The sequence below is a fragment of the Corvus brachyrhynchos genome, unplaced genomic scaffold (assembly GCF_000691975.1).
Source record: "Corvus brachyrhynchos isolate BGI_N302 unplaced genomic scaffold, ASM69197v1 scaffold58, whole genome shotgun sequence".
In the NCBI taxonomy this organism is placed as follows: Eukaryota; Metazoa; Chordata; class Aves; order Passeriformes; family Corvidae; genus Corvus; species Corvus brachyrhynchos.
This window is the reverse complement of record NW_008239539.1, coordinates 1,538,507-1,555,682: the sequence shown is the minus strand read 5'-3', so window position 1 is coordinate 1,555,682 and position 17,176 is coordinate 1,538,507. Positions and strand designations below refer to the sequence as shown.

General features: G+C 54.2%; 1 protein-coding gene across 1 annotated transcript in view; it reads right to left on the bottom strand.

The window, feature by feature from the left end:
* WDR90 (WD repeat domain 90) overlaps nucleotides 1-17,176 on the bottom strand; it is a 45,350-nt gene that overhangs the window by 13,816 nt on the left and 14,358 nt on the right. The window contains exons 19-40 of the mRNA XM_017741235.1: nucleotides 16,594-16,624; nucleotides 15,674-15,804; nucleotides 15,128-15,289; nucleotides 14,723-14,851; nucleotides 13,609-13,742; nucleotides 13,489-13,526; nucleotides 12,944-13,063; nucleotides 12,348-12,530; nucleotides 11,252-11,352; nucleotides 10,259-10,361; nucleotides 9,527-9,648; nucleotides 8,601-8,760; nucleotides 7,190-7,380; nucleotides 6,751-6,919; nucleotides 6,175-6,286; nucleotides 5,153-5,324; nucleotides 4,417-4,539; nucleotides 4,144-4,330; nucleotides 3,556-3,686; nucleotides 2,447-2,590; nucleotides 1,232-1,351; nucleotides 759-843 (exon numbers count right to left, since the gene is read on the bottom strand). Of these exons, the coding sequence (XP_017596724.1) occupies nucleotides 759-843; nucleotides 1,232-1,351; nucleotides 2,447-2,590; nucleotides 3,556-3,686; nucleotides 4,144-4,330; nucleotides 4,417-4,539; nucleotides 5,153-5,324; nucleotides 6,175-6,286; nucleotides 6,751-6,919; nucleotides 7,190-7,380; nucleotides 8,601-8,760; nucleotides 9,527-9,648; nucleotides 10,259-10,361; nucleotides 11,252-11,352; nucleotides 12,348-12,530; nucleotides 12,944-13,063; nucleotides 13,489-13,526; nucleotides 13,609-13,742; nucleotides 14,723-14,851; nucleotides 15,128-15,289; nucleotides 15,674-15,804; nucleotides 16,594-16,624 (2,848 nt within the window). The remainder of the gene's footprint in view (nucleotides 1-758; nucleotides 844-1,231; nucleotides 1,352-2,446; nucleotides 2,591-3,555; nucleotides 3,687-4,143; nucleotides 4,331-4,416; nucleotides 4,540-5,152; nucleotides 5,325-6,174; nucleotides 6,287-6,750; nucleotides 6,920-7,189; nucleotides 7,381-8,600; nucleotides 8,761-9,526; nucleotides 9,649-10,258; nucleotides 10,362-11,251; nucleotides 11,353-12,347; nucleotides 12,531-12,943; nucleotides 13,064-13,488; nucleotides 13,527-13,608; nucleotides 13,743-14,722; nucleotides 14,852-15,127; nucleotides 15,290-15,673; nucleotides 15,805-16,593; nucleotides 16,625-17,176) is intronic.

The following is a 17,176-nucleotide window of genomic DNA, read 5'->3' as shown; positions in this document are numbered from 1 at the left end:
GCTTGTCCCTAACACAACCACCCGTCCCTGTCACTCACAGCCCTTCTCCATCTCTAGTCCCTGCCAGAAGCACCGCTCCTGGTCACCCCCTGCCCCCTTTTCATGTCTTGTTCTAGCCAGAAACACCATTCCCAGTCACCCTCCGACCATCTCCATGTCATTTCCCAGGCAGGAGCACCATTCCCAGTCACCTCCAAGCCCAATCCCTGTTTTGTCCCTGCCAGAACCACCATTCCCCCCTCACCCTCAGACTCTCTCCATGTCTTTTCCCAGCCAGAAGCCCTGTTTCCAGTCACCCCAGCCCCTCTCCATGTCTTTTCCCTGCCAGAAGCACCATTCCCAGTCACTCCCCAGGCTCTCTCCCCGCTGCTGAGCTGCAAGTTGTGTCACTGAGCTGAGTGACACAGGACAGGCAGATCCACACTGCTGCAGGAGTGAGGTGCCCTTGCCCGAGCAGGGTCCTGCCTGTCCCCACGCTGTGGGAAGGTCCGTGCTGCCTCAGAGGCTGCAGCTCACACAGCCACAGAGATGGAGACAGCCCAGAACCCCGGGAAGTCATTCCAGTGACAAACCCTGCCCATGGACAAGCAGGATTGAGCTCACACATCTCATTTCTGACCCAGCAGTCTCCTGGAGGTTTCTCCTTGCCCTGGACTGTAGCTCCCAGGTTTAAGGACATGTCTCTTGTTTCGAGGAATAAGGACATTTGTTTCCCCTCTGGCAGAAGAAGGAGGGGCCCAGGCACCCCCAGCACTCACCACCGAAGCCGATGGCCATGAAAGGTGCGGCTGGGGACAGGCTGAGGGACGTGGCAAAGGCTGGCAGCGAGATCTTCCTGAGCACCTGCAGCCCAGCAAGAGAAACACCGACAGCTCAGAGGGGGAAGGCAGCGCCCAGAGCTGGGCAGCCGCAGCCCTAAGGAAGGTAATGGGGAGGCTGAGGGTGCTCAGCTCAGAGAGCTGCCCCAGGCATCCAGGAGACAATGGGGAGAGTGTTAATGCTCCTGGAAGCAGCCGCCTTCCCCTCCAGTGGGATCAGGGACTGGCTGCCTGCCTGGATGCAGCCTGAGGCAGGGGCAGGACTCTGCTGCTCACCTGGGCCAGACTCCAGAGTTTCCAAGATGAAAATCTGTTCCCTGAGCAGCTGCCTGAGCCCACCCCACCGCCCTGACTGAGGGTAACACACAGGGCAGCACTGCCAGCCCCCACTGCCTGTGGCAGGGGACAGGTACCTGTTTCTTCCTGAGGCTGTAGAACAAAGCTTCCTCCTGCATCCCAAAGCCAACGTAGACCAGGACACCGTGTTCCCAGGGGCAGAACGCAGCCAGGCTGGGTGGGAGGCTGTCGAGACCCTGGTGGGGGAAACCAAAGGCAACAAAACTGAGGCTGGATTCTCTTATTTCAACCAATGAGAGCTAAAAGGAGAGCAGAGGGAGATACCAGGGCTGTGAGTGTTTGACCAGTGTGACATTAGCATGGTGGAGGCTGCTTCCTCCCTCTTGCATTCCCATCTCAGACAGGCTCAGGGAAAGCAAGGAACAACCACATCCTGCCATGGAAACCTGAAGCAAATGGTTTAGTGTTGTAGGAGCAGGTCACATGTGGGTCTAACGGGTTGAATTCCCACTGAGATACTATTGCTGCATGGGCTTGAAGCTGGGAATTGGTTATGGATCAGTTTAGCACAAGAAAACAGGGCCCAGAAGGCAGATCTTGAGTAGTGCATGCAAGATCAAACCTTCACGCTGTAGGGAGAGCTGTGGTGAATTTCTTTCCAGAAGAAATCCATCTTTTTGGAAATAAACAGAAGAAATATTGACAGAACCCAGCTGCTGTATGGAGGCAGGCTGAGGCACTGCCTCTTGCCCTGCAAAAACACCCAGCTCCCTTCTGCCTGCCAATGTCACCAGGACCAGGGACCATCTCCATCCTCTCCAACACAGATCCTCCTGCTTTTCTAGCAGGTGTTCTGCTGCCCAAACCTTACCCCTGGGCTGGAGCCAGAGGCTTCTGCCAAGCAGCAGGGACACACAGGGCTGAGTACTTGGCTCTGGGAAGCCTCCACCACTCTCCTGGCTCGGAATATTCACGCTCCTCAGGAGTGTCAGAATTAGCAGCACGCTCATAATTAGCTCTCCCCTCCTGCACACCGTGCTCACTGCTTCCTGGGCTCTGCTTTGCTGGCACAGGGCTGTCAGCTCTTTGCAGGTGCAGTTTAGGGCTCCTCATGCTTAAAAGTCAGTGCTCCAGGGCAGTCTGGCACTGCTACAGTCTCTTTGCACACCCAAGAAGGTGCATTGACAAGGTACTCTGTGAACAGGACTAGCAGAGATGCCTTTCCTAAGCACACCCTCACTCTCTCCGAGCCCTGTGCCTCCCTCCTCCATCTCTGCTCGTGTCCAGCCTCATACCAGGAGCAGGCAGGGCCTGGCAGGTGCCACGCTCACCTCGGGGCCAGCAGGAGCTGGGAAGCTGAGCCAGTCGAGGAGCTCACACTTGTCCTGGAGCCAGTCGGAGCCCCAGACGCTGACCCGGCGGTCGGAGCTGGTGGCCAGCCAGAGCTCCCCTCCTTCCACCCCGAAGTCGTGGTACTGTGGAGCACAAACACAACCCTGTCACTCTGGGGGCACAGAGGCTTTGAAGGAAGGGGACAGTGAAGAGTGGGACAGGAGCTCATGGGAACATGGGGCTTGTGCTTAGGGGATCAAAGCCACGATTAACCTCTGTTTGTGGCTGCCCCTGGATCCCTGGAAGTGTCCAAAGCCAGGCTGGATGGGGCTTGGAGCAACCTAGGATAGTGGGAGGTGTCCCTGCCCATTGCAGGGGGCTGGAAATTGATGATTTTTAAGGTCACTTCCAACCCAAACCCTGCTCTGAATGACACAGTTCCCTTCCCTGGGAACCTCTCTGGATCTGCACATCTCCTGGGGGAGTTGTTTCCAATACCATGTGCCCCCTAAAAACGTCCTCCACCTAGAATCAAGAAGGATTTCCTCAGTCTTAAATTACCAGGAAACACATCCTTGCAGTGTGGATGATCTTAAAGCCTGAGATCTTAGGGAAAATAATTCTCATTTCTGCTGTGCAAAGGAAAAAACCTCTCCACAAAGAGGAGGACAAAGGAGGTCCTGAAACAAACCCTCCCACTGCTGCACAGCCAAGTCTTCCCAGCTCCACAGAGGAATGGTATAGGCTGCCAAAGAGCCTTTCTGGGGGGCACAGGGGCTGTAAGCTCACAGCCTGGGTTGCTCCCGAGGGGTGCTGCTCTCCAAGAGCCTGTGGCACCAGTTCATGTGCCACCTGTGTACAACAGGGTGTCAACAACTGCCACCAAAGGTCCCCCTGCAGGCACAGCCTCACTCGGGCTGCACCTGCAACACATGGAGCTTTATTCCACTGAATATACCCCTGGAAAAACTGATCAGAAGTTGCTGGAGGGGAGGAGGAAGATTTCCAAAGAGGCAAAGCAAGGGACACCAAAGCACACTTGCTGACCATGCTGCCTGCCAGAGCTGTGCAGTGACACATGGGGACTGTGCTGCTCCTGAGGTCTCACCTGCTTCCTGGTGCACTGGAGAACGGTGATGGGGGAGCCCTTGTGGTCAGCCAGGACATGGATGGTCATTCCAGTGCGAGGGCTGCTGACAGCCACTATGCCATCCTTGCCCCCTGATAAGATCATTTCCCCTGTTGGCAGGGGAGAGAAAAGAATGGGACACTTCTTGTAGGAGGAGAAAAAGGCTGGAGGAGAAAGGTCCAAGATTATGGGATACCAGTGTCCTGAAACAATGTGAAAGGCTGGCAACATCCCAGTCAAGGGCTGGGTATGATGAGATGTCTCAGAGACACCCATTAAAGCTCCACACTGAAGAAGAGCCACAGCAGATCATAAACCAAAGGTGTTTGTTGTACCCAAAGCCCTTGGCTATCCCAGAGCCAATGCACTCCCGTGTCCCACCCGCCACATGCTCAGCTGGCAGAGGCACCAGAGATCACTGAGACAAGTTCTGTTGCTCTCCCTGGCCCCGGGGTTTTGGGCAGGTGGCCAGGACACAGAGCAGCTGGAGGTCAGGGTAAACTCAGGCAGCACCAAGCCACATTCCCCGAGGCCACATGTCCCCAGTGCCACCTCAGGCAGCCTCACCATCGGTGGAGTAGGCAATTGCTGTCAGTGCAGCAGTGTGGGGGTGCATTTTCAGCTCCATCTCTGTCCTGGAAACGCTGAACACACGGACAGTGCCATCGCTGTACCCTGCCACCACGTGCTGGCTCTCGACGGCACAAGGCCACAGCCCAACGGGACGAGGCTTCCAGGCCAGGCATTGGCAGCTCTGCAAGGAAATTGGCAGAGAGCTGGTGACACAGGGGACACTTGCCTGTGCCAAGAGGAAGGGATTGATGTGCCACAAACACTTACCTGGTTGAGCACCTGGAACTGCACCACCAGCTCCGTGCTGCCCAGAGCCCAGATCCTCACGCTGCCGTCCTCCCCGCATGTGGCACAGTGACTCTCATCGGGACTAAAGCACACCTCAGTCACCTGCTCCAGGGAAAAGGCAGAAAACCAGGGCTCTGTGGGTGCCACAGCCCAGAGCACACCAGCTCCCCTGCCCCTTCATCTCCCAGGATTCTGCTCATGGGAGACTCCAGATGAGATGGAGCATAAAGGAAGGTGCAGTGCTTTTGTTTTGGGCTAACAAGATGAGACAAAATAGCCTCAAGTTGCACCAGGGAAGATTTAGATTGAATATTAGGAAGAATTTCTTCACAGAATAGGTTGTAAAGCACTGGCACAGGCTGCCCAGGGCAGCAGTGGAATCAGCATACCCAAGAGTGATCAAAAAAATGTGTGGATGTGGCACTTGGGGACATGGTTTAATGGTGAACGTGGTGGTGGTGCTGGGTTGGCACTTGGACTTGATGATCTTAAAGGTCTTTTCCAACCTTACCAATCATGGGAAACAATAAACCCAATCCCAACAGCAGGACCAGGCACTGTGCACAGTAAACCTAACCCCAAAGGTAGGACCAGGCAAGGTGCACTGCGAGTTGCCATAAAACACCTTCTCTCCTACCATGTGAACCTTTTTTTCTGTAGCAGAACGATACCCTGAAGCAACAGCAACATTCCAAGCGGGCCCAGCCCTTCTGACCTTGTTCTTGTGGCCGCTGATGAGCCGGATGCTGGTGCTCTCCACCCAGTTGATGTACCACAGGGTCCCTGCCGTGGTGCCCACAATGCCCATCTCCAGGGAGTCGTCAAAGGCTGCGCTCACAATCGTCCCATCCAGGGTGATCTCGTGCTCCAGCAGGACCGAGCCAGACCTTGAGGAAGGCAGGGTGGGAGAAGGACTGGCTCAGACATTGGAACAGCCACTCTGCCTGCTTTAAATCCAACTTTCTAGTGAACCCAGTTCAATGAGGGGCTCCTGTCCATGGAACAGTGACTGGGAGAGCTGGGAGTGTTGATCCTGGGAGACCTCAGAGCCCCTTCCAGAGCCTAAAGGGGCTCCAGGAGAGCTGCAGAGGGACTGGGGACAAGGCATGGAGGGACAGGACACAGGGAATGGCTTCCCAATGCCAGAGGGCAGGGCTGGATGGGATATTGGGAAGGAATTGTTTCCTGGGAGGGTGGGCAGGCCCTGGCACAGGGTGCCCAGAGCCGCTGCGGGTGGCCCCCTGTGCATTGTCCAAGGTCAGGCGGGACAGGGCTTGGAGCAGCCTGGGACAGTGGAGGGTGTCTCTGCCATGGCAGGGAGGGTTGGAATGGGATGGGCTCGAAGCTTCCTTCCCACCCAAACCACTCCATGATTCTGTGATTTGCACTTCAGCCATCTTTTTACAAGAAAGAAAGAAAATAGGGGATGCAATAGCATGAGAGAAGAAACAAAGGCAATGTATTTTCCCTAAATCTCCTACAGGAATTCCTACAAACCCCTGACACAAACTTCAGGCACGATCAACACCCACTTCCACTATTAAGAGGATTCAGCTACCTGTGGCAAAAATTCAGTCAAAAGATCCAGACAGAAAGAACCAGCAGTCACTGGATGGAGAGGAAAAGCTAAGGATGAGGAGCAGCAGGAGCAGCGTGGTTGCACGTGGTGTCTGTCTGTGAAAACCACCTCTCAGACAGGTCCTGGGGGCTCCCAGGTGAGGGGCCACGAGCTCCTACCTGGTATCGGGCCCTTTCAGCCTCAGCTCCTGCACGGTGGCCACGGACCACAGGCGGATGCGCTTCGTGTTGCTGCCACTCACTAGCCGCTTGTGCCGACATACCAGCACACCTGGGGATGAAGGGCACCTGTCAGTGTCCATTTCTCCCAGCCATCATTCCAAGGGTGCTCCTGGCAGCCATTTGGGCAGGAAAGTGGGAGGGTTCTACAGCCCAACACTGTTTGACAGACTAGAGGTCTGGAGGTGCTTTGGCACAGGCTGTCCAGAGCAGTGGTGGAGTCACCATCCCTGAAAGATTCAAGAGGCTTGTGGATGTGGTGCTCAGCAACATGGTTTAATGGTGGTCCTGATAATCTTAGAGACCTTTTCCAACCTTAATGATTCTATGATTCAATGAACCCCCCAGGAAATGCAGGACCCTGAGGAAAACCAGGTCACAGATCCATTGCCACCCCACAGATCTTGCATCCCACACAGCAAACTGGTTTTCCAAGCACAGCTGAAATGGGAAGTCTGCAAGCTCATGGCTTCTTTCCCAATTGGTTCCCCATTACAGCCGTGATGCTGCACCCACCGATCTCGCCCTCATCAGCCTCCCACGTCATGAAGCAGGAATTGGTCTCTGTGTCCCACACACAGATCTGGCCTGAGTTGGTCCCACTGTAAAGGAGAGCGTCAGCACCGTAACAGAGAGACGTCAACTCCACCAGCCCCAGCACGTCCGGGGCAGGGGCTCGATGAACCTGCCAAAACACAAAAAACCGGAATGCCAAATTTTTTTTTAGGAATGCCAAAGGGAATGAACGTGCTTAGATGCATCAGGAGAAAAAAAACCATCCTCCTCCCCTCAATTCCTGCAGTTAATGCCTCAAATACAACCAAAAGCTGCTTGTGCACAGTCAACATCACCTCACTGAGAGAAATCATCAGCTCTCACAGAGCCCTCACCAGGAGCTTAGAAAATAAGTCAGAGATGCTGAAAATAAATCTCAAAATGTAAAAGGAAGGTTTACCTTGAGTCTGACAGCAGCTCCCTGCTGCTCCAACAGCCAGAACATCACAGCTCCCCTCCCCACACAGGCCAGGTCTTGGTGAGAGACTGGGCTAAAAGCCACGTCGTGGAGAGGCTCCAAGACACGAGTGGACAGCATGAGCTCATAGGTGTGGGTGCTCCACAGAGCCATGGTCTGGTCACTGTAGTCCCCTAGGGAGAATGGGAAAGACAGGAGGAAGAATTCTGCTGCCTCAGGATGCTCACAAGCATCCACACAGCACACACACACCAGCTGTGTCACTCCCTCATCCAGCTTTTGGGAGATGACTGTCCCAAACACCATTCCAGGCATGGGCACAACTCCTTTGGTGCTCAGCACAAGCTGCATGACATGACAGATGCTTGTCCAAGTTAAGGACAGACAGAACTGGCCCAGTACTTCACACTGGAGGTTGTAGCAAACCTGTCCTGGCAGCAGAGTCATTTGGAGCAGCCAGGGCTGGGATTGCAACAGGCAGAGCAGTTTTCCTGCTGTTTCTCCATCCTCAGGAGTTGCTGCACACCTTGGGGAATGCCCCACACAAACCTTCCAGTGGCACTGGGCACTCAGGGCTGACACTGTCTTAACAAAGAACAGGATGGCACCTTTGTCAAGGTCCCAGCTGAGGTGGGAGCTGACCTCAATGGAAGCCACCACAGCTGGGTGGGAGCAGAAGGCATTGGCCTCAGTGATGGCACAAGCTCCCGGTGATTCCCAAGCTTCCAGAGAGCTCAGGAGGACAGTGCTCTCCTGCTGCCTTTCCCAGGCTCCACAAGCTCTGTGGAGACTTTCAGCTTTTCCCTCCCCTGCAGCCCAGACCGGAGCTGGAGGAGGAGAGCTCCTCTCCCACACTGCTCCCTGAAGAGCACACTGCTGCCTTTCTCTCCAGCAAAGCCTGCTTTCCTTTCCACAGGCAGCCTCACCAGCCTGGAGCGAGCATATTGCCTGCCCCACAGGTCCCCTCTCATGCAAAACAAGAGCTTCCTAATTGCATGTTGTCCTTTAAATGTCCCCTGCCTGGACAAAACAGACAGCTTGAGCATCCATCCTGCGCTGGCATGGCTGCCTGGCAGGAGGCTCACAGTTGGGAGCCTGGCTACTTCTGTCCAAGTCCATCTAGGCAGCAATAACAAGTCCAGAAGAAGGCTTTTCCCTTTGCATAGTAACCATAAACCATTTCCAGGGGGTTTAAGAAACACCAGTGAGTCAGGAGGAGAAAGCTGTAACTGCTGCATTCCCTGCTGTCCCAAGGATACCATGGAACAGCTTCCTACCCACGAGCCTGCTGCACATCTGGCAGGTGTTTGGTGCTCACAGCACCCTCCTGCCATCAGCTGTCTGCTCTGGGGTGCACCCCTGCACCCACAGCTGCTGGTACAGGCATGCTCACCTATGGTGACAAGGAATCTGTCATCCCAGGAGAAGGCCATTGCTTGGACTTGTGTCTCATGGTGGAAGAGCTCTGCTGTGCAGGCCCCATCCTGGGTGCTCCAGATGCAGATCTGACAGTGGGAGTCTCCATCCTTCTTCCCTGAGGCAGAGGCAAGAACCTAACAGAACAATGTGTAAGTAATTAGAGAACACTCATTAGTCTTAATGGGTTTTTCAGTCCCACATTAAAGCGATGTGGTTGGCAAATGGAGAATGCTGTGAGAAACAACCATTCAGCCGATGGCAGGAGGGAAAGGCAGCATCACCCAGAGGAGGAGAGTGGCCTTTACAGAATCACAGACTCGTGGAGGCTGGAAAAGATCTCCAAGATCATCCAGTCCAACCTGTGACTGACCCCCACCTTGTCACCCAGCCCAGAGCACTGAGTGCCACATCCAGTCCCTCCTCGGACACCTTCAGGGATAGGGACTTCACCACTCCTGGACAGCCCCTTCCAAAGCCTGACCACCCTTCCCATGGAGAAATTCTTCCTGATGTCCAACCTGAGCCTCCCCTGGCCCAGCCTGAGGCCGTTCCCTCTCCTCCTGTCCCTGTTCCCTGGGAGCAGAGCCCGACCCCCCCCAGCTGCCCCCTCCTGTCAGGGACTTGTGCAGAGCCACAAGGTCCCCCCTGAGCCTCCTTTGCTCCAGGCTGAGCCCCTTTCCCAGCTCCTCATTAGACTTGTGCTCCAGCCCCTTCCCTGGCTCCACTCTCTTCTCTGGACATTCTCCAGCGCACACCGAGCCAGCACAACAGATAGCTGACTCCAAAACAATTTCCATAGCCTCCAGGCAGAAGGAGGAACAGACAAATGGGATTTTAGGCTGTGGCATTCCAAAGTGACAGGGACAAGCCCTGGCCTGGGGCAGCAGCAGCCTCTCCTACCTGGGCATCGTGGCTGAGGGCGAGTGTGGAGATCTCCTCGGCATGGCCCAGCCAGTGGTTCTGGGACCCCGAGTGCAGGTCTTCAACCACGATGACGCAGCCACAGGAGTAGGCGAAGAAGCCTGGCAGAAGAGGGGGAGGAGAGGGGATGTTTTCATGGAAAGGCTGCACATACAGCCCCCACCACAGCCCACGTGGAAAGTTCTATGATTCATTAATACGTAAAAGCTGACTCTTTGACGCAGCTCAGCAGCAGCAGGTTGGGAGCGGGGTGAAATCTCACTTTCCCTAACCTGAGTAAAGCAGGGCTGCTGGGCATCATTCCAGCTGGAGAAAGGAGGCAGGATGGGCTTTGTGAGCTTCCCTCCTGCTCTGTCCTCTCAACACCTGGAGCCCAAGTCTGCCCCACCAACTAAAGATTGCCAACAGCAAAGAGCTACTGGATTTCACCAACACAAAGAACCCCTGTGTTCACGCAAAGATCCCAACCCAAGATCATAACTTCACTCAGTACACACCCCTAGAATCACAGAATAGAATCACACACGGGTTGGGTTGAAGGGACCTTAAAGCTCATCTCATCCCACCCCCTGCCATGGGCAGGGACACCTTCCACTGTCCCAGGGGGTTCCAAGCCTCATCCAACCCGGCCTTGGACACTTCCAGGGATCCAGGGGCAGCCACAGCTTCTCTGGCAGCACATCCCACCACTCCAGAGCATTCCCAGTGTACCTGTATCTGGGTTCCACACCATATTCCCTCTGCCATTCCCATTGTAGCCGATCACTGCTTTCAGCTTCAGGGCCTCACTGCCTGCTGGAGGAGATGAGAAACTCTGCAAGAGAAACAGATGCTGGCTTAAAATAAGCTCTGGAAGAATGGTCTGGTCAGGTGCATCAACACCCACAGAGGAAAAAGTGAGTGTCCTCAAACACACATCCCACACAGATCCATGCCAATACTCACACAATTCCATAACGGAAGGGACTAACAATATTCCATAACAAAAGAGACACTGCCCCAGCATAGCCAGGCACAGATGCTTTCAGATAGGGCACAAAACAGGCTGGCAGCAAGTGCCCAGCTAAGGAGCAGCTGCTAATCCCGCTGGGAAAGAGTTCCCATGGGCTTGGCTGACTTGGGATGCAGATATTTCAGTAAGAAGAGAACTGGGGGGAAAATGCTGCCAGGTGGAGGGACAGAGCAGAGGACTGGGGGTGAAATCTGGATGTAGCTGTTCTCCCAGCACTAGCAGCAGAGCTTAGGGAAAGGCCAAGTGAAGTTTCTGTTTTATTCCTGCTTTTTTGTTAACAGAGCAGGAGCTGTGCCGTGTCTCTCCTCACTACGCTCCATGGATTTGCCTTCCCCAGCCTGCTCTGCCAACGCAGCTGCTCGCAAATATGGGAGCACAATGAATCACTCCATTGCTCACTCGTCTTTCACTCTCAATAGCACATGCCATTTCCACTCCTTTTGAATAAAAATGTATGCAGATTTGGGCAACACAAAAAGAGTTGAGCACAACTCACTTTTTACTAGTCTGGGAAGAGTTACATGTAGGGGAGAACAGGGAATTAACGTTAGGATTTCTCACTGAACATCAGCCCAGGGGTATATTTCCCAAATTGCTTTCCAACAGAGAACAAAATGGAAACCATTTGGAAAATCCACCTACCCCAGCCCCAAAATGCCTCCTCTCCACCTGGTAACCAGCACAACTCTCACCTGGGGGAGCACTGATGCCTTGAAGCGAGGAGTGAAATGCCGGTAGGAGTCCGGGCGGATGGAACATGGGGACTTGGGAGTTTTGGTGCCCTTCCTGGGTTCTGCCACACAAAGGAGAAAACGGTACCTACGGGATGCTGCTCTTCGGAAAGATTTGAGAGCAGCACCCAGGCTGTGTCTTGCTGACATTCAGGTGCTGTGCATGTGTGAACACACACAAGGTAAAAGTCAGACTGCAGTGTCACACGTGGAATATCCTGAGTGGGAAGGGACCCACAGGGATCATCCAGTCCAACCCTGGCCCTGCACAGACACCCCAACAACCCCACCCTGGGCATCCCTGGCAGCGCCCGCCAACCGCTCCGGGAGCGCTGGCAGCCTCGGGGCCGTGCCCATTCCCTGGGGAGCCTGGGCAGTGCCCAGCACCCTCTGGGGGAAGAACCTTTCCCTGATATCCAACCTGACCCTGCCCTGGCCCAGCTCCAGCCATTCCCTGGGTCAGTTCCTTTCCCACTCAGCCACACCACACTGCAAACAGCCTAAGGACACCCACACCTTGTGCTCTGGGCATCCCTGTGAAACCCCAAGCCCCACAGCTCCAGGGCTGTAACAGGAGCATCAGAGGCAGTTTTATCCTGAGGCTTTCCAACAAGTCCTGCCGGGCTGAGCACTGGCAGCTGCCTGCTCCTGGCAGGTCGCCACACACCGCTGCAGCTCCGAGGCTGTGCAGCTATTAATAGAGGCATTGGGAGCTTTAATTGCAGCTGGATTTAATGGGACGTGCCACTCTGACATGATACTGGCTCCAGGCTGAAGACAGGCTTCTGGTGTGCCCAGAAGCAGCAGCAGGGAAAGAACCAGAAAAACGAGCAGTTTTAGGGATCAGTGTGAGCTTCCCTCAATCCTGACTTCCCTTGGATGGTCATGCCCAGGGGAAAACTCCTGAGGAACATGTTGCAGCCTTTCACATCACAGTTCAGAGCACATGTCTGGGTCTCTCTGCACCATAATAATAATAATCTTTGTTTTTGGGGGATAGACCAAGCTGCCATGCAGGCCTGCAGCTCTGTACAAGCTGGCAATACCCCTGATTTACCGTTTGCTGGATTTTCAGGAGACCTCAGGCTCTCCTGCCTCACTTTGGGCCTCACAACAGGCTCCTCCTCACTCCCATCTGATCCCACCACAAGGACTGAGGCATCTTTGTGCCTGTTTGCCACCACCCTGCTGCTGCCTGGCAGATCTTCTTCCTCCTCCTTGTCTGACTCGGAGAAAATACCTGGAGAGAAAAATCAGTGGGAAGATGGAGCCATCCATGTCCTTCAGGACCACTTCATGTGTTCCTGCCCCCTTGACTTCTGGCAGCATCATTCCCCTGCTCTGTGGAACAGTCCAGCTGTTAGGGTAGAGGGCAGAGCAGACAATTCCTATTAGGAATGACCAACGAGGTGTTTAGCTCAGTCAGAGAAGCTGTGCCAGCAGCTCAGTATGTGGAGGAGAGCAGAGCACAAAGGGGTGCTGAACCCCAGCACCTCTGGGCCTTGCCCAGCTTAGGGGAAGGAACTGCAGACTGGTCTGTCAGTCTGCCAGAAGGGATCACAGTAGGGATGGCTCCAAGGATGCTGCTGAACTAGGCAAGCTTTTCCTAAAACAAGGTCCATTTTCCCCTTTCCTGCAAGCAGTTCCTCTTACTTTGAAATCCTGCTTGGTGGACAGAGCTGATATCCAAACACGGCGGGGTGGACAGCAGTGGAAGAGGCACTGTCTGCCGAGGGGTCTCAGAGACATCCCTGGGCTTCTCCGAGCTGCTGTCTGGGAAAGGAATAGGAAAAGGCTTGGTGTCACTTCCTTCACCCCATGCTCCTCTCATCCTCTTGGATGGTAACACCTCCGAGCTCAGTTTTTCCAGCTTCCATAGAAGCCACTTCTCTGTCTTTTAAGAAAGAGAGGGACAGAGGGAGAGGGACAATGAGGGAGAAAGAAGACAGAGGAGATGGAGGCACAGAAAGACAGAAGGCAAAAGTTGAAAACCTACCAGAAAGCCCAGAGTGGCTCTGCTCAGAACATCCCCACACCTAGGCAGACTGAGAGGTGCCAATTAATTTGAGATTGTCCTTCCGGGCTAATCAGCTGGTTTGCCCCCCACTACATGACTCCCTCAAGGAAGGAACCATCCCCCCAAATCCTTACACTCTGGAAAAGCTGCCAGCACAACTCGTGGGAAGAGGCAAACTCACCTGACCTCAGCAGCAGAGTGGACGCGGGGGAACGAGCCCTGGGAAGTGGAGGAGATTGGAGTCACACAGGGATGGGGCAGGGGAAGGGGACACAGGGAAGGCACTGCCCAGCACCATTACCTGGCTGGGGATGACCTGACCGGAGGTGGAGCTAGGAAATCCCAGAGGAAGATGGCATCCCCAACGCTGATGACGTGCTGTTGGTCTGGGGTGAAGGCGACCTGGCGCACGGGCTCCGAGTGGCCGATGAACACCTGGGAGAGAGCACGCCTTGAATCCCCCACTGATGCCTTTTCGTGGTCTTAAAATCAAGAGTCATAAACAGTTAGAAGGGAAAAAGGGATTTTACCTTGGGATTTATTTTAAGGATCCTTAGGTGCACACGTCCAGGTCATATGCACCGAAATGCACCCCGCAAAATGCCCACCCCAAAAGATCTGGTATATCATTATGGGTGTTACTAATTAGCAGATCTCTCAAAGATTCCCCAATGAGAGGCTCGAGTGAGCCCCCCTCCCCAAGGAACCTTCCCCTGGATGGTTCTATCTTGGTTTCCAGAATGTGTTCTGGAGAGGACCTTGGGGTCTGGGCCACACTGATCCCCAGCTACGAAGCTTCTAAAATGTTGAGTCTCTCAGCTTGACAAACGAGTCCAAGAATGTAGGCAAAAAGCACTAAGAATACAGAAGCTGTAAAAAAGGTGTAACAGGGCTATAAAAGAAAAGGCAAAAAATCTTCATGGCATCACCACCACCACCTGTCCTCTCAGGATGGGGTTAGTCCACTCCCTGCCCTGCACAGCCAGGGTCAGCAGGAGGTCCAGAAGAGGATCTATCACACCTACAGTGCTCACACCTAAGGGCTGATCAACCCAGGGCCGACCTCCAACACACTCATTCGGGGAAGGAAGCAAAAGCTCAGGAGTCCAAAGTCTTATCCTGCTTCTGAAGCCCTGGGTGAACCATTTTCCTCTCCATGTGGCCCTGTCCCTAACACAGAGCTATCACCTACTTCTGTCCTTTGCAGAGGGTCTCACTGGGGTGCTCTGGCAGCCCCAGCCTGTGCCCACTGCCAGGCGTTGTTACAATGTGGGAACAGGGCTGCGTTTCTCTGCTGGGCAAACTGGGACTGGGGACACTGGGCCAAGTCACACAGAGCCCATTTACTGCTCTCTTCTCCAGGGATTCAGCAATGAACAGCACCCCCTCCCCTCCCCTCCCTGTGTGGGCAGTACCTGGAAGTTGATGGTGAGGCGCATCCGATAGTCCCACACTTTGATGACCTTGTCACCAGCAGTGAGCAGGTACTGGCCATCCCTGCTCAGCGCCAGGGAGGAACAGGTCAGCTTGTGCACAGGGGACACCTGAGGACAAGAAATGGCACCAGCAGACTTAGCTGAGCTGGTTCATGTCCTTATTTACACTTCAGCAAGAGAACAGCAGTGTTATAGCGTGGAAAACAAGGACAAGCTCAGGCTCACCCCAAGCACGAGCACACTGGGATAGCTGCAGGCTTCCCACTTGTGTTTCTTTGAAGCCTGTGAGCTCCAGGAGGAGTTTTTCTCTCATTTAACCTCCCACAGAGACATGAAGTGCCCAGCCCCCACAGGAGACCTCGTGGATGAGTATCAGTGTCCTACCTCTCGCACCAATCGTCCGGTTTTTGCATCAAGCACAAGGATTTTATTGGAAGAAGTGGCTACCAGGAGCTCGCCTTGAGGCACAGGACCAAAGCAGACCTTCACTGCAGAGTCCAAGATGGCACTGTGCAAGTCAAAGGTGCTGATGTCCACCCTCAGCAGCTGTGGAACAAGGAGCCACTGAGCAAACACTGCAGGAGCCTCAGGATTGTTCCTGTGCTCCTAACACGAGGCTATGGAGTCCCCTGGACCCTTCCCTTCCCACTTAACGAGGGCCTGCAGGTCCAGGCAATGCCCAGGAGAGCAGCTCATAGACAGAGGTGAAAGCTGACAGTGTCCACAGCACCTCTCCAAATTCTCCTTCTAGAGGGGAACAAAGCCAGAGGAGAAGAAACCTTGAGTCTGTTATTTCTGTCTCATGGAAGGGAACACGGGGAGCTCACGTGGGGCTGGTGCCCCACTCCCTGATCCACCTCCCCGGATGCAGCCTGTGGAATTTCCAAGGGACACCCCTGTTCCCAGGAGCGAGGGGAGTCTGCTGGGTACCTCATCGAGTGAGCAGGCCTCCATCACTGTCACGACGTACTTGGAGGGCCCCACGAAGGCCAGCAGGCGACTGTCCCCACTGACCACCAGAGTGTCCACGCCGATCCCGGCATCCCGGGCCACCACATTGCCTGGGGGACACAGTAAGAGAGTGAGGAGGAGCAAAGCCCACTCTGATGGTGCTGCTGAGCAGCAGCTGCAGCTTCTCCTGCCTCTGAGCCTGAGAAAAAAGCAGCCTGTACTGTGGGAGATGCTACAAATTTTACTTACACACTCAGAGCGTGCAGTGAACCACCTCAAAACCAAGGTTGAGATGCACAGCTTGTTGCCTGAGTGAACATGCAGCGTTTTCAAGGAGAGCAGAACAAAGTCAGAGGAATAAAATCGATTTTAGGGCTTATTTTTTAACGTTACAAGAGGCTGTGATGAGGAGCTCTGTGAGATCTCGGCTGCAGCCTGGCTGTCTGAACCCGGAGCAGAAGGAGGTTGGTGCTGAACACCACCACACTGATGTCAGTCCAGAGGGCAGAGAGACCCAGAGGTCTAAAAATCACAGAAATTACAGCAATTCTCGGTATTTATTCCACAACCATAATTCCACTGTCCTGTCCCTGGAACGTGACCAGGCAGCAAACACAGTTTCAGAGCAGAGTCACCATGTGAAGGTCCAGCTGCAGCACTGACACCAAATTTGGGTGATTTTGGACAAATTTCCTGATCTCTCCAAGGCCCTGTTCTTTCTCCTGCACACTTCCTGGGGCAGGTTCCTCCTCTTCGTGCAATATTGCACTGTATAAAAAACTGAGTTCCCTTTCCCTGCCCAAGCTTGTGTTGTCACAACTCATTCCCAAAATGTACATTAAATGTGACACTAATTTTTTCCAAACTGCCTTGCCTGTGCTCTGCCTCCAGCTCTCTACCAGCTCCATTCACCAGCATGGAGCAGCTCTGCTGCAGGCAGGATTAGGGCAACAATCCACTTTAAACAAATTAAGTTGCACATGCACAGAATGGAAAGAGTCAGGGCTTGGGCATGAATAAATCTCTGTGACTCCAGCACATTCATGAAAGCATCACACCAGCAGGATGAGAGGTTTGAAGCAGGACAGGTAGGGAAGTGCTGGCAGTCACTGGGTTTTGCTCACACAGAAGGTACAAACAGAAATCACAGAATCATTAAGGTTGGAAAAGCCCTCTAAGATCATCAAGCCCGCTAAAACATGTCCCCAAGTGCCACATGAACTTCTCTCTTAAATCCCTGCAGGGATGGTGACTCCACCACTGCCCTGGGCAGCTGTGCCAGTGCCTGACCACCCTTCCCATGAAGGAATTTCCCCAATATCCAACCTAACCCTCCCCTGGCCCAGCCTGAGGCCGTCCCTCTCCTTCCTGTCCCTGTTCCCTGGCAGCACAGCCCGACCCCCCCGGCTGCCCCCTCCTGTCAGGGACTTGTGCAGAGCCACAAGGTCCCCCCTGAGCCTCCTTTGCTCCAGGCTGAGCCCC